Here is a 16,263-nt window from a genome sequence, read left to right as displayed (position 1 = left end):
GATAGGTTCTACAGTATTGCTTCATGATTGGTCGATTAGATGGGCATTTTTTGATGCTAATCTGACATAACTTTTCTGCCATTTTATATGTAGTACAAACAGTTTTCATAGGTCTGTAAGATATGGACCTCGTTTTTTTTTTTTTTTCAAAACCATTCTGACATTCTTAGAAAGATATCAAGGGAAATCTGTGTGCAGTCTATCAGCAGATGCCTTCATTAGGGAGCAGATCTGCTATATGTACAGGGGTAGCCAAACCCTTGTTAACAACTTGGATAAGACAGATGATCCAGTGATTATCAATAGCACCCTTTTGGCCAAGACAAATATGATTCCTACTCTGAAGGAAGACTCATTCAACCTCACACTTGCCCTCAGCCATTTACATTATAGACATTTGAGCACAGTAAATACCTGTAGTAGCCTGAATCATTAGGAGTGTGTCAAGTTGTATGAAGGATTTACCAGATAGTCATATGGTTTCAGATGGAGAAATTATGCTATCAGATGTGAGAATATATCCATAGATATCCCCCCTCCCCCCCAAAAAAAAAAAAAAAAAAAAGTTTATATGCCTTCTTTGAGTCATGGTCTTGTTTTTCCTTCAGTGTCAAGTTGATTGAACCAAGTTTCACATAAAGGCTCTCCAAAGCCACTTACTGTGTCATGGGACGACAGTGTACTTATGTGGATAATGAAAGCTCCCTGTGAACCTCTGAATTCTTGTGACCTTAAGTATCTGACCTGCAATGTTTTTTTGGTACTGTTTACATCAGCACAAAAGTCAGCAAGTTCCAGCCTAAATCTTCTTATTTAAGTTCCATCAGAGCAGGATGTTCTCAAGTTCTACCTTACATGGTAATGAGCTACTATCTTAAATCATTATAACTTTCTTCTGTCTGTGTATATAGGTTCAAGTTGCATTTTTCTGTTGTACTGCAAGAGTTATTGCCTTCTGTCTGGAGCTATAGCACTTAAAAGTTCACCCTGCTTTTTGTGTCATGTGATCCCACCAGGTCTGACCTTTGGGTTGCACTTTGTTTCTCAATGTTCCATGGCAGGTTTAACCTTGGAGGACATGTCAAGGTCACAATGGCCTTGATTGCCAGACCAACGTCTCTGCCATTAGGATGCTAAATTTAGACTATCCGACCTTTGAGCATAACCCCTGTTTTCCAGGAAAATCTTTGTGTTTCATGGCTTAAGGTTTAAAAAGAGAGATGTTTCTTCTCGATCCCTAAGTACCTGAATATACCAACCTACCAGACCTAACATCAAATTGTATTTGTTTCCATACCGGACTTGGCGATCGCCTTTACGGTACTATGTAAGCCACATTGAGCCTGCAAATAGGTGGGAAAATGTGGGATACAAATGTAACAAATAAATAAGGAAACCGAACACTGTGGTATAGGAGAAAAACACAAGAGCAATACTATTAATGGAAGTGTTGGTACCAAGTGATTCTGTACTACTGTGGAGAAAAAGAATATCCTCAATATCTAGAAATGCAGTGTGAGGGCAGTAGTTCTATAATAGGAGCCTGTTCTATAAAGGAAAATAGGTACATATTTTTTCCTTATAGAATACTAGCACAATCAGGTGTACGTGTGTGTGGTGTATATGTCATTAGGCAGGAGCACCTAGTAAATGCTGAGATACACATGTAATTTATAGATCTCTGCCAATATATACCACCTACCTATAAAATAGGATGTGATTGGGTTTTCAGCTATTAAACACATACTTGTAGGTATTCTAATCATTTTGCTACTTAAATATTAGCACCTTATTTATAGAAATGCCCCTCTTAGAGGTCAAGAAAATATGACAAAAAGAAAACAGAAATTATCCCAGTTGTATTGATTGCCACCAGCCTAATAAAAAAAGAATTTCCAGCTACATCTTGGTATGTTGCCTGTGCATATTACACCTTCAGAAATAAGGTCTCTCTAAACGATGTTGAGGTGGGCACTAATATGAGCAGTTTAGTTAATTTCCAATGCACTGTAAATGTTGAGGTTCATGCCTGTCATGATATGTGCAGAATTAATTCATTTGGAGACATTACATGTTTAGCCCATTGATGGTTTGTTTTTGTCTGCTGTCCCTGTTTTTTTTTTTTTATTGTTGATAACAAGCCATAGCTAGTTAGTGCCATCTGTGAGGCGCATTGTACTTCTCTATTATTAAAGAGAGAAGCACAGTGATTCACACTACCCTCCATATTGTCAGGTTTTGCTAGAAAGTTCTAGAAGAATCCCCAGTGCTGGCCTGAGACAGGTCATGTGACCTATTTATGCTGGAAACCAAAGACCCTTTCCTGTCATGACTGTTAGAAATTGCACCCATTGGGTTGAGTTCAGCTCATATGAATGAATGTTTTTTTGCTCTGATTAACTGTTGTAAAATTTATGGCTGTTCTCCTCTCTCTCTCTGTCTCTCTCATGCTGGCATTTGCTGTGGGTACTCTTCTCAGGATCTATGCAGTTGCATTGTTTTGGTTTGGCTTGTGCTTTCCCTTGTATTATTGTGTATGTGTGTTTTGCTTCTTCTGACCCGAGGCAACCTCCATAGGAAATGCTGCTCCTATCAGAGGGCACACCAGTGATCTCCAGTGACTACTTTCCCTTTCATAACTTCTTTTCATATGCAGGTCCTACCCATTTTCATCAGGAAAGCCATCATTTCCAGATTTTTTTTCCCCAAAATTGCTTTTCAAAACACAAACTTCTGGCATTCATATACAGACACTTAAAGTATGTTTGGTCTTATTTGTAATTCAATACCCATTAAGATGCCTTTCTGAGCAAGTGTTGGCTTCAATCCAGCAACATTCTTTTATAGATTTTAGTGCAAACATACTATTCATTCAACCCCGCAAACCCTTTCCCTCTGCAACCTTACTTACCTTCTCCAGGCAAAGCAAATAATACCTCTGCAGCTTAAGATATAACAAGCCTTCGGGTACTTCATATTCTCACATTCCAGCAGTGTGGCTTCTGCTATTGCCCATCCCTCTGGACTTAGAGCTACTTAGCCTTGCTTTGCTGTCTATCTGTGCTTCTATAATGTCACCTCTCTACCAGTTCAGTCTCTTTTGTATATCAGAAGCTGTGGCTTTCACCTCTGATTCAGGAACAGTAGTGATTGTCTTCTGTATGGTAGGATGGTGCAGGGTATGATACTGTGCATGTTTTATGTTTTGGGGTTGGGGATACTGGGAGAACATTTCAGCAAGCATTTTTCAGGGCCCCACCTGCACATATGCACCCTACATTAGCATCCTGCTACCTGCCAGTGGGTTCCTGCTTGACTCTTGGCAAGTACGCTGCCTCACACGCTAGCCCTTGGTGTATTCTAGGGACACTGTGGTACTAAAAATGCCCAGTTCCCAGGCCAAACCACAAACTTATGGGATCCCCAGCAACTCACTACTGTGTATCATTTGATAAATCAACGATACACCTGGGAAACTGAAAAGCTTATTAAAACAGTGAAAAAGAAAAAAGATTTAATCTGCAAACAACCAACAGGTAAAATAACAAGGATCTGTATAGTTAGACAAATTTCATTGTAGTTGATGCTGGTGGCCAGTGCATGGGGAGGTACAGAATAGGGTGTCTTCACTAAAGTGTGTAGAGCTGGAACACACACTGCTTCCTCTGCACTCATGTTCTGAAACATTCTGGCTGCAGTGACATTGCAGAACGTTTAAAACTGAGAAACATGCTTTCCAAACCCTGGTTTGAATTAATGCAAAGCTTTTAATGGGGGGAAGGAGGGTGATGGTGCCAAACCTCCAGGGTCAAAAAGGGATCAGAATGTATATAATCTCGTTTTCACCATAATGGGGAAGACAATGTAGAGTGTGACAGCCTATATGGGGTAGAAGGGAGGCAGTGCAGGGTGTGACAGCTGTCTGTTTTATGCTTTAGATTAAAAAGGCTGAGATGGACAAGAAAACTCTGGACTGGGAGATAGTGGAGCTCACAAACAAACTGCTGGACGCCAAGACCACCATTGACAAACTGGAAGAGCTGAACGTACGTGTCCTTTATGAACAGTTATTTTACTGAAGTACCTAACATAACTTCTCAACCCACTAGCCTATCCTTGCCATCTAATCCCCTGCCTCCACTTAACTTTCCTAGCCCTCACCCTAATTTCTCTTCTTCTGCCCCACTGCCTTCTGACTATTACAGAATTTGTGCATAATCTTCTCTACTCAGCATCTTCATCCATTAGTTATGCTGTTGTGACTCCCTGCCATACAACCTTCCCAGCCCCTTTTATCCTTCTTCCCAAGACACCTACCTAACCTTCTCACTTTACCAGTTTTACTGTCAACTGAACACCAAAGATAATCTTCCTACCCACTGCCATCATCTCTCCTACCCAATCCCTTGGTGTAACTATCTCAACCTATCAGTCTGTCATTGGTACCTAGACATCTGCACACTTTTCGAACCCAGTTCCCTGGAATAATACTTTATCAACTCCCCCCTTGCCATGCCTCCTATGAGGGCTGCCCAGAAAACCTACATAACAACCTCATTTATGTCAGTGGACACAAGGGTTACAATCTTCCTACTCTTCAACACTGTCACTGTTGGCCACTTCCCTAGCATGACCTTTCTAACCTGTCAGCCCATCACTGCTACCTGGACCCCACTCCAAAAAAGGAAATGTATTGGGTCTGTGTACTATGCTCCATGTTGTCTTTTGGCTGATTGGTCTCTGTATAGACCAACATACTGATTGCCATACCTTTTGCAGGAGCGATATCGTCGAGACTGTAATCTGGCTGTACAGCTCCTTAAGTGCAACAAATCCCACTTCAGGAACCACAAGTTTGCTGATGTAAGTAGCAAGCCAGTTTATTTTTTTCCAGACCACCATGCTCGCTTATTTTATAAACTTAAATTTCTTTTCACAAAATACGGAGCAAGGGGCCGAAGCGTAAGTAGGGTTGGTGCTAAGTCTACCCTGCTTTCACCTCTTTATAAATATCTGATAGGGGGAGTGTGGCTAAAGCACTTGAATTGGAGAAGAAGCACTGTAATCATCTTGGATAGCTGCTTGAGCTTTAGCTCCGTCTGCCCCCTCCGCATCTTAAAAATTTAACAGCTTGGCTGTTGATATTCAGTACCCTGAAGTATGTAAGAACATGAACCCAAAAAGAAGGTGGTTGGTGTGCAGGAATTGGTTCCTTGCTTTCAAGCTCAAGTGGGGCCACGTGCTTGATCTGTCACGTCTTGGCCCACAGCTGTGGTATGGGGATCTCATGCGACTGAAAGTAGGAGATCCCGTACCATTCCCGAGGATGAAAGATGCATTAAATTCAGCCCTGAAGTAGAAGGTCTTTCATCCCTGGTAACATTAAGGGATTTCCTACTGTCAGCTTCATGAAATCTCCATACTGTTGCAGCCTGGCCAGTACCATGGGCTGAGGCATGATAGATCTAACATGGTGCCGGGAGAACTCACAGTGAAGGGGTAATGAGTGAGATGGATAAGAGGCTCTGCCTGAGCTTGAGAGTGTGGAGCAAATTTCACCTGGTGAACTCTGGAGATTGTTCAGGAACATGTAGTATAACATACAGCTGTGCACAGCAGGAATGCTGCCATGACTGCAGACCTTTGTTGGGACGTTGCTGAGCTTGGGAAGCATGTTAGAGATGGAAACATGCTCTGAAGAGTGCACTGATGTAACTGAAAAAAAAAAAAAAGAAACAGTTAACTGACACATAGAAGGCAATTGGAGACATTGGACAAACTCAAACTTTGAAAACATCCTAAGTGCAACAATTTGAAATTCCTTAGAGTCCCAGCATCTGAATTTGGAGATTGCTTTGCAGTGGCAGCAATATTTTCTAAAGTGTATCCTAAACACTGGTGACCAACCCAAGATGAGGATCTTCACATTAAAGTAGATTGAGCCGATCATGTCTTGCTAGAACAAATGTATTCAGGGATTTCATGGCCTGTTCTTACAATTTTGGTGTGGCTTCTAGGATAAAGCTATGAGATATATAACCTGGCAGTCTTTTGAAGATCATTCTTCTACCGTGCTGCGTAGGATCTCAGCCCCGGGAGTGAGAGCATCAAGTGGCTATTCCCTTTTGGCCTGGCTTTTACCATCCAAGGAGGAATGACCAGGATGTACTTGAGAGAGGAAGCTGTGAAAGCATTGCAAGAAGGAGAAATTCTTACCTGCTTTTTCTTTCCTTGATTCTGTCTCTCCAGACCAGAGTGTGTGTGTATGCCCTTCTCTCAACGGATGCAGACCGGAACCACTGGTTTGAGGATGTCACCTCAAACCAGTACACAGCCAGTCAATATTTCTGTAACAAAGCAATATAGCATTTTAATCTTGCCCTGTGAAAGGATAAGGAGCAATTGATATCTGAGTGAGCCATAAAAAGGCCTGTCAACAGTACCAAGCTACAAAAGCTGTACATCACTGCAGTCAAGTGAGGCTAATTCCCTCCATGGTATGACCTCTTCTGAATATTGTGTTGAATTCTGGTCGCCATATCTCAAAAAAGATATATGGAATTAGAAAAGGTTCAAAGAAGAGCGACCCAAATGATAAAGGGGAACAGAACGCCTCTCATTTGAGGAAAGGCTGAAGAGGTTAGGGCTCTTCAGCTTGGAAAAGAATTGGGGGGGGGGGGGGGGGGAGGATATGATGGAGGTCTACAAAATCCTGAGTGGTGTGAGTGGATAAAAGTAAAATTTTCAGTCATTCAAAAAGTACAAAGACCAGGGGACACTCAATGAAATTTTATGGAAATAATGGAAATACTTTTAAAACAAATAGGAGGAAATATTTTTTCAGTGAAAGAATAGTTAAGCTCTTTTACTTGCTGCTAGAGGATGTGGTAACAGCAGTTAGTGTATCTGGATTTAAAAAAGGTTTGAACAAGTTCCTGGAGGAAAAGTCCATAGTCTGTTGTTTAAAGATAGACATGGCGGAGCCACTGCTTGCTCTGGGATTAGTGGCGTGGGATGTTGCTACTATCGGGATTTCTGCCAGGTACTTGTGACCTGGATTGGCCACTGTTGGAAACTGGATACTGGGCTAGATGGACCATTGGTCTGACTCAGTATGTTCTTTTGTAAACTTGCCTGTTTTATTAGAGTGTTTGCCAAGAATATTAGCTTCCATAATTTCTGTTTAACATTCATCATCTGCCTGTTTGTTCTGGACTAGTGAATGTTAGTGTAGCCCTACCAGTATTCTCTTTTTCCTTCACACATAGAATTTCAATCCATAAGAATTCCATGTTGCTGTTTCTTGATGAATGTTTATTCTGTTTAATTCAATTCCATCTTTAACATATAGTGCCTTCCCCTTCTGTTTTATTCACGTCGTCATTGTGATATACATTGTACCCTGTTTAGTGCCCCATCGGGTCTCAGATGCCTGTTGTATCTACCTCTTCATTTAGTCCTATGTATTCTAACTCCTTCCATCTTATTTTTTAGGCTTCTAGCATTTGTATACAGACATTTCAAAGTATGTTTTTTTTTGTATCTACTACAAGCTACTTAGCAGTTGACAGGGATCATTTGTGGTATTTACTGTTCTTTTCTTTAAAGGCACCCGGCTTGCTTGTGCTTCAGGGCATCCTTCTAGGGAGGTTTGCCACAAACTCCCCTGTTTTGATAGTATCCTTCAACAGTACCTCACTCAAAACCATGCGCTCATGTTGGCTTTCCTCAAGGTTCTAGTTTAAAAGCTGCTCTATCTTCTTTTTAATGTTAGCTTCAATGGCCTGGTTCTACCTCAATTAAAGTGGAGCCTATTTTTTCAGAATAGATTCTCCATTAGAATGTTGCCCAGTTCCCATCAAATCTAAATCCCTCTCCATACGTTGACTCGAGCGCTGCTGGCCTCTTGTATCCTGCCTTTTCTCCCCTTCATTCTGTGACTTATACAGCTGTTCCCTGTGTGCCCTTTCACCTTCATGTGCTGCTGTGCCACTGAGATTCACATATGACATTTATGTTGAGAGTTGTACCACTGTTTGTTTTTTTTGGGGGGGGGTTAAAATATAAGCTAGTGACACTTCTGATGAACAGTTTTCTTCTTCATTTTGTGTGTGCTTTCTTGCACTAGGCACTCATCTCTCCTGCATGGCTCCCGGCATTGAAGCTATTTATTAGGTGTGGGGGAATGATGGGGTTACTTCATCGCCCGCCTTCTGAATCAGCATAAACCACCTTAATTGTTCTAGGATGAGAGGGGAAGCTGGGAACTGTGACCCACTAATTGGGGGGGGGGGGGGTCGGAAGGAGGGTGAGTGTTTCTGTGTCAGTGGCTTGTGGTACTGTGATATCTGGATATTTATACTTTGAAAACACACCAACCTGGTAATTCTGTCAACCTTCACAGAATTAACTCTTGGTTTCTCTTTTTTGGTAGCTTCCATATGAGCTTCAGGAGATGGTCAGCAAGCACCTGCAAGGATCTGTAGATCAGTCCAGCTCGGGTCAAGACCCAGCCACTGGCCTTGCATTCTCCCACATCGTGCCCACCTCAGTCATTGCCAAGGTTCTGGAGAAGCCTGAATCACTAGTCCTGAACTCGGCCAAGTCTAGCAGCAACAGTGGTCCTGTACCTGAGGATGTTTTTGTTCATGTAGACATGAGCAGTGGTGCACCTGATGCCACTGTGCCACCAGAATCTAAGGGGGAAGATAGCAGCATAGGGGCAGGTGAAGAGAGACAGCAGAAGCATCATAACAGGAGTTTAAAGCAGCAGAAGAGCTTGGACAGTGTCCCTGATGAGCCCCCAACATTTGAGAAGCTGAACCCATACCCTTTGCCACCCCCCACCTCACACAATGTACCCTGGGCGCAAGGTCATAGAGTTCTCTGATGATAAAGTGAGGATACCAAAGAACAGCCCACTGCCCAACTGCACTTATGCCACTCGGCAGGCTATTTCCTTGAGCCTGGTTCAAGGTGAGGATGAGGCAGGTGACCGGCAGCACACCCCTACCTGGCAGCCCTGCTTCCTCCAGCTGCTCTCCTAGGCCTAGCCCGGTCCATGGATCTAAAAGTGAACTCCACTCATCACACAGCAGCCCCCCACAAGGCCCCAGCACCTTCACCAGCTCAGCCAGCTCTGAGGAGGATCTGTTGGCCAACTGGCAGAGGATGTTTGTGGACAGAGCACCACCTATCTCAGATGGAGTACTAGCCAATCGTACATCTTTCAGCCATGAGACAGCTCAGGAGCTGCAGCGCTGTTTGAGCAGATCGTTGCAGGATCTGGCCACTGTCATCACCACCTACTCTGACAGTGAAAAGTTTGTACAAAACGGACTCTAGTGCTGACCGCAGACAGTACAGAGCTGCAGCTACGCAAGAGCCACTTTCCCAATGAATACGGAGCAGACTTCTCTCATGATGAGACCCAGCCCTGTTGCTTACCTCTGGGGAAGAAGGTGGCATCCAAGAGTGTCACAAAGAATATCTTGATGATGGGCTGCATGAGAAAGAGAAGCTACTCATCTGTGCCCAGGAGGAGACAGGATTTAGTGAGCAGCCTCGTGGAAGCCGACCGCATCGCAGCCCCAAGAGAATGGGAGTACACCACCTCCACCGGAAAGACAGCCTGACCCGGGCACAAGAGCAAGGAAATGTGCTGCTCTAGACCTGAAAGTGGAATCATCATCATTCTTCCACTTCCAAGGCGAGAGCACTCTTGCACAGTGTTAAACCAGCACACATGAGTCCTAGCAAACAGTCCTCAAACCACACACACACAGTGCTTGGGTAAGGGTCCTATTAGCCTAGTTTCCCAGAGCCTTGTTTGAGTGAACTGGTAGCAATACCTCAACATGTGTGTGTGCGCACACAACTTGGTTTAATGTTCTGGCAGCCGGGTTTCAGTACATACTCTTCCCTGCCCACCCAGATTTCTCCCCCTGCCCTGAAAGAGAGTCAGGACCTCTGCATGCACACAGCCTGGCTGAGAGTCCCGGCAGCCAGGGCTGAAAACACAAATACACACACATGCCCTGTCTCCCAGCTGACAGCCTTGGAGCCTGGCCCCAGTGCACAGATCCTAGTCAGCTGTGCTGACACTAGGGGGTTTATTGTCTGCATCAGGCTTCAGTTCAAGCAGAACTCTCCAGAGGTTGGAGGGCACTGTATCTGCAGCCCATCACCAACTTTCTCACAGCATGTGTACATCCCCTGTAAAAGATGTCTGCAGCCTTTCTGCTGTGTGCTGGTAACAGAAACATTAATATATGTTGTGTGGGCGTTCTGGGGTGTGTGTTTCTTGGGGTTTATTTGCCCAGTATTTAACTTGTGTTCATGTGCTAATGGCAGTGATTCTTGTACTGCAGTGTGCATTGTTTTTTTTTTTTGTTGTGGCCAAAGGCAGCCAAGAAACTGAAGCATGTCCATTCCCAGACTGGTGCACGCCTGACAGCTGCTAAGGCTCTGCTGCCATATCTGGAAACAGAGAGATGGTGTCTAATGAGAAAACACAAACCTCGGCCCACAGTATTCAGTGGTGCTGGCCAGGGAGAGCTGCTAGAATTTTTTCTGCTGTGCAAGTGTATTCATTTCCTGCATATTTTTGTGTAGTCTGTCTTACTGTAGGGCTGCTGGCTTACTCTCTTGGCCCTGGATTTGTTTAAAATGAAGGAGCAAATCCCAGGTCAGGTAGAAGATACCCCAGTAGTGTCTGCATCTCCAGAGGTCTGCTAGCTTTCTGACCATGTCTTTGCCTCTCCAACTGCTAATAGTTTATAATCAGGCCACTTTCATTTAGGTATTGTCTTATGATTCTTTTCTTGGTCTTTCTGTACCTGACATCCTAAGATTTGATATGTTTCTGGGATTTATGTACCTCAAAATAGAAATCTGCCTTGGTTTCTTAGTGGATATGACTGTGACCCCAGACGTGTTGTGGGGGGTCATCGTCAGGGGAGTCCAAGGTGAGATAAGACGAGGAGAGCACTAGCAAGGATGTGGAAAAGGCCAGGGAAAGCAACAGTGAGCATCACATTCTTACTGTGTTTGTCAAGAGACGGCAGGTGGCAAGCAACTCCTAATGTTGTTGCATAGTTTAAGGTATCAGGCTGCCATGCCTCTACTGTGTGATGTACTAGAACTAGATAAAGTGAGCATGAGAAGCTGAAGCCTAGGCTCCTGTGCCTTCTCAGTGATGGAGATGCTTAAGGGCCTAGGGTCCAGTCTCAGTAGACATCATTGTAGTGCACCAGCACAATTGGGTATATTCCTGTACCTGGTATCATTAGATACATGCAAGCAATTAGTGCAACCAGCCATTGAGTGATATGAGGGAGGCTTTCCCCTGAGTCCCCTAATAGGTTCTGCAGATGATATTGTACAGTGTAAAAGGTGCTGGTTTTCATACAGTATAGGAAGTGTTTTGCATTGATTAGTTCCAGGTTATCTTCTCTCACTCATTTAGAAGGAATTGATGTGCTACTGTTCTGGGTTTTCTCCTCTATTTTAAGACTCCTTGAGAGTTGGAAATGGACGCTCTGCCAGTCAGTTGCACTTTTCCATTATCAACCGGTAGCATTGTTTGTTTTCCAAATTCTGTTTGCATTTTCAGTACATATAATTTTTAAAATGTTCAGTGGTGCTCTTTTCTAATAGTTTGATGGGAGAGTAGGTTTCAGTGTTATAACTGTGATACAAACTTATCTGTTTGTGTTGTAACACTGATTCTCTGAGGACAAGCAGGCCTATAATTCTCACATGTGGGTAAAGTGGTTCGCGTTGCCTGATCCAGAGCTTCTAACAAGCTTTTCAGAGCTCTTTGAGCGTGAGTCATGCTCCAACACATGCATGAATGCCTTCCTGCCTGCCGCGAAAACATGAGACCAACATTTCTGGGTTTTTTACGCGATGAGGAGAGACGTTCTTTTCTCCACTCCTCACAGCTGCTGGTTCGGTTTTACAGAGCTTCATTTTTGGTGCCTTCCTGGTTCCTTCTCTTACTCTGTTTTTATTCAGGGTGTATTTCTTTTTTCTTTCCCTTTCGTTATAGATTATTTTTCCCCTTTTTAAGTTTCCTTTCTTTTACCATGCTCCATAGGCCACACTTAGGCCTGAGCCCCAGTCAGGATTTTTCCTTATTTTTCTTTGGTGCTTTGACCCTTTTTCGGCACCATCGAGTCTTTTGATTTTAGCCACGGCTGTTTTCCTTCCATGTCATTGAAGGTTTCCAGTGGCTTTAAGCACTGTAGCCAGTGCAATAGGACCATCTCTAGCAAAGACACCCATTTTTGGTGTCTCCAGTCTTTCGGGCCTGAACATACCCCTTCTAACTGTGTTCTGTGACTTCATATGAAAAAAAGATCCCAGTTAGCCAGAGGGGGAGAGAACATTTTTGGAGCCAGGTCCAAAGCCTCGATGCCTATATCGGCTTCGGCTGCTTCGGTGTCAGCATTAGCATCTGGGGTTGCATCGGGTGCATTGGTCTGTATGGCTGCAAGGCACTGGGAGTGACCATGTATCAAGTGGGTCTCCACCTGCCTCGACGCCGGCCACTGTGCATGGCCCCCCCAGGACCGATCAGCATCCGACCTGACCCCGAGGATTTAACGTAGTCCTCATCAGCACTGAAGAGCATCATGCCCAGCATTGAAAGAAGCATCAGCATTGGTCGCCCTTGACGCACAGTGCTAGGAGCTCTGGGGCACTGAGGGATTTCCCAGTACATGAGAAGCGCCGGGAGGACTGCTCCCCTCCGTATAGGAGGTGCCAATGCATGGATCTCCAGGCAACCAGGACCAGGCTCCCGCTTCAACCCCCACAAGTTCAGCAACCTGTCTCTACACCGATGCCCCAGCCTTTCCCGATGACAGCCATCGATGAGCGCTTCCAGTACTTGCTCCCTGAGCTTTTGGTGGGGTTTATACAACAGAGTGCATCAGCATCTGGGGTACTTGCATCAGCATCTGGGGTACTTGCACCAACCATGCCTCTGGTTGCTGCCCCGCATGACCTCAGCCTGCGGTGAGGTCTGTGATGCCGGTGCCATATGTGGCTTCGGTGTCGATTGCTGCCCATGTCGGCACCCCCTCAACGTTGGAGGAAGCTTCATGGGAGTTGAGGCTGGAACCAACATCTCAACACCCCTCTCGGGGACATAGTTCCTCCTTGTCGAGGCGGGCTTAGTCTCAGCCTTCCCATGAGGAGTTCCTGGCTGACACCGATGAGGAGCACTCATGGGAGTCAGATGAGGACCCATGGTACCTCTCGGAGGAGGAGTCCTGTGGCATCCCATCTGATCCCTCCCCTCCACAGAAAGGAGTACGTCTTCACCTGACAGCCTTTCCTTACCATCTTTTGTCAAGGAAATGACAGCTGCCATTCCATTTACTTTGAAAGTGGAGAACGAACCCAGGGCTAAGACGATCGAGGTCCTAGACTATCCTCCTAGAGTAGCTGTGATTGTCCCATAAGATCTCGTAAAGTGGGACTGTCAAGTGAAGAACTGACTCCCCTTTGTTGGTCCCTGTCCTCCCTAAAAAGAATTGACACTGTGTACTGGATTCAGTCTTCCCCTGGGTTTGATAGGCCCGAGTTGCCTCGTCACTCCCTGGTGGTGGAATCCACACTCAAAAGAGCCAGGAGTTGTAGGGACTATGCTTTGTGCCCCCTGGCAGAGAAGCTAGAACCCTGGATTCTTTTGGGCAAAAGATGTATATGGTCTCCATGCTCATATCCCGTATTCAATTGTACCAGCTCTACACTAGCCTGTACTTGTGGTCCTTGGTGCGGAGTATGTCTGATTTTCCACAGGAGCAGACTGAATGGCCCAGCTGGTCAAGCAGTAGCATGCGTGTTGCAAGTTCTTGGCACTTGACACTTTTGATGTGGCATTCAGGATCTTTGTTCAGAGTATAGCAATGCACAGACTCTCAAGGCTGCATATCTCTGACTTAGACCCAGCGGTCCAGCAGAGGTTGGCAGACACTACGTGTAAGGGAGATAATCTGTGCAGACTGGGAGTCCATGTGTTCCCCTATCTGGACAATTGGCTGGTGAAGAACATGTCGAAGGACTGTGCTCAGAGAGTAGAGAGTTGCACGGGGACAGAAATCTTACCCGTCCCTACTGGAATCTTACCCATCCCCACACATCCTCACTGGAATCTTACCCATCCCCGCAAAAATTTAACCTGTCCCTGCAAGAATTTAACCGGTCCCCACTCAGTCCCGCATGAATTTAATGATACATTTTTTTAAAATTCCAGTTGGCTGGCTGTCTCTCTCTGGGTTTGAGCTGCAGCACTTCAGGCAAGGAAGGACAGAAGTTGGAACTTGGAACTTTCTGGTGTGGACTTGTAAGACTTGTCTCTGATTTACTGGTACTGTGTGCTGAGAAGTCACCACATGCATGTGCCAGTAGGTCAGGTGACATCTGATGCTTGTGCCTGTGTCAGAGCTGAGGTCTGTATATCAACCCGGGAGCAGAGAGGATTATACTTGAATATGGTCTTTCTTTGGCGTTTCTAGGACATAGACCATAGAAGTCTGCTCAGCCCTATCCTTATGTTCCAACTGCTGGAGTTGCTGTCGAAGCCCACTTCAGCCTATTTGTCTTCTCATTTGTGGGACACAGACTGTAAAAGTCTGTCCAGCACTGTTCTCATGTTCCAGCGACTAAAGTTGCTGTGTAAGCTCTTCCTAGCCCATCCTAAACAAGATTGCCATATATGAGACGCAGACCATACAAGTCTGCCCGGTATCGGCCCTAGTTCATCACAGCCGGAGTTGTCATCTAAGCGTCACTTGACATATCCACACACATGGAGCCATTTAAGTTTAGGGTTTTTTTTTTAATAACTTCCGTTTTCTAATTAGAGATCCTTTGTGTTCATCCCACGCCTTTTGAATTCCATCACCATTTATGTTTCTACCATCTCCTTAATGGAGACTTTTCACATCTGTGCTGTTAAAGCGAGGAGGAGGAGACAGCGATCAAAGAACTTGGTAGGTAAGAGGCTGGCTCAAGTGCAGTGTACACTTCCACACAGGAGTTGTTTCTGACCCCACGGGCACCCCCCAGGAATTGTTTGTCCCCACTTCCGTTCCCGCGAGATCCCTGCAGAACTGCTTCCGTCCCCGCGAGATTTCCGTGAACCCCATTCCTGTGCAGTCTCTACTCAGGAATCCATGCAGAGGAGTATTTGGGTGTTAGAGCTACTAGGGTTCGTTTTAAACTAGCCCAAGTCCCAACTACTCCCTGTCCAGCAATTGGAGTTCATTGGAGCCCTACTATATACACAACGGGCTCGAGCATTTCTCCCTGTGATGCAGGCAGGCACACTTATGTCCATGCTGCTCACTTTCGAGCCAGTCAGCAGGTCTCAGCTTGGCAGATGTTGTGGTTGCTGGGCCACATGGCTTCCACTGTTCTTGTGACTCCCATGGCACATCATCATATGAGAACTGCCCAGTGGACCTTAGCTTCCCAGTGATGTCAGGCCATGGGGAACCTGGAGGATGTCTGAGTGTCCCCAGAATTATTTCACACTCTGCTTTGGAGGACAGTTCAATCCAATTTGACTCTGGGACTCCAATTCCAAATTCCTCAACCCCGGAAGGTCCTGACAATGGATGTATCCCATCTGGGTGGGGAGCTTATATAGACGGACTTCACACTCAAAGTGCTTGGTCAGCTTAGACGACAGACCTCCACATCAGCTTTCTGGAGCTGCTGGCAATCTGGAATGCTCTAAAGGCTTTCAGAGGTCAGCTGATCAACCAAACTGTACTCATTCAAACAGACAACAGGTTGCAATGAAATATCAACAAGCGCGGGGGGGGGGGGGGGGAGGCACCGGATCATGCCCTCTGTGTCAGGAGGCCGTCCAAATGTAGCATTGGGCAGTCCGCCATGGAATGCTTCTCAGGGCCACTTATCTGATGGGCAAATTCAACAGCCTGGCCAACAGACTGAGCAGAGTCGTGCAAGAGCATGAATGGTCTGTCAACATGGGCGTTGCCCGTGAGGTCTTCCGAGTGTGGGGCACCCCCTCAGTGGTCTCTTTGTCACTCAGTCCAGTCACAAAGCCTCTCAGTTCTGTTCCAGGCTACAGGCCCAGGACAGACTAGCATCTGATGCCTTCCTCCTTCATTGGGTAACGGTCTTCTGTATGCGTATCCTCTCATACCTCTTGTGAGGAAGACCGCTGAAACTCGAGCAAGACTGCCAGACTATGATTCCTGATCGCTCCTTATTGGCCCC

General features: G+C 45.4%; 1 protein-coding gene across 1 annotated transcript in view; it reads left to right on the top strand.

Moving 5' to 3' along the window:
* Positions 1 to 14,477, top strand: part of TJAP1 (tight junction associated protein 1) — a 111,037-nt gene extending 96,560 nt beyond the window's left edge. The window contains 7 exon segments of the mRNA XM_030195870.1: positions 3,939 to 4,046; positions 4,780 to 4,863; positions 8,435 to 8,839; positions 8,841 to 9,008; positions 9,010 to 9,325; positions 9,328 to 9,432; positions 9,435 to 14,477. Coding sequence (XP_030051730.1) covers positions 3,939 to 4,046; positions 4,780 to 4,863; positions 8,435 to 8,839; positions 8,841 to 9,008; positions 9,010 to 9,325; positions 9,328 to 9,432; positions 9,435 to 9,670 — 1,422 coding nt within the window. The 3' untranslated portion in view covers positions 9,671 to 14,477.
* Positions 14,478 to 16,263: the final 1,786 nt, after the last annotated feature.

The sequence above is a fragment of the Microcaecilia unicolor genome, chromosome 3 (assembly GCF_901765095.1).
Source record: "Microcaecilia unicolor chromosome 3, aMicUni1.1, whole genome shotgun sequence".
Classification (NCBI taxonomy): domain Eukaryota; kingdom Metazoa; phylum Chordata; class Amphibia; order Gymnophiona; family Siphonopidae; genus Microcaecilia; species Microcaecilia unicolor.
Note: the sequence above shows the minus strand (reverse complement) of the source record. Positions and strands in the feature narration are given on the sequence as shown.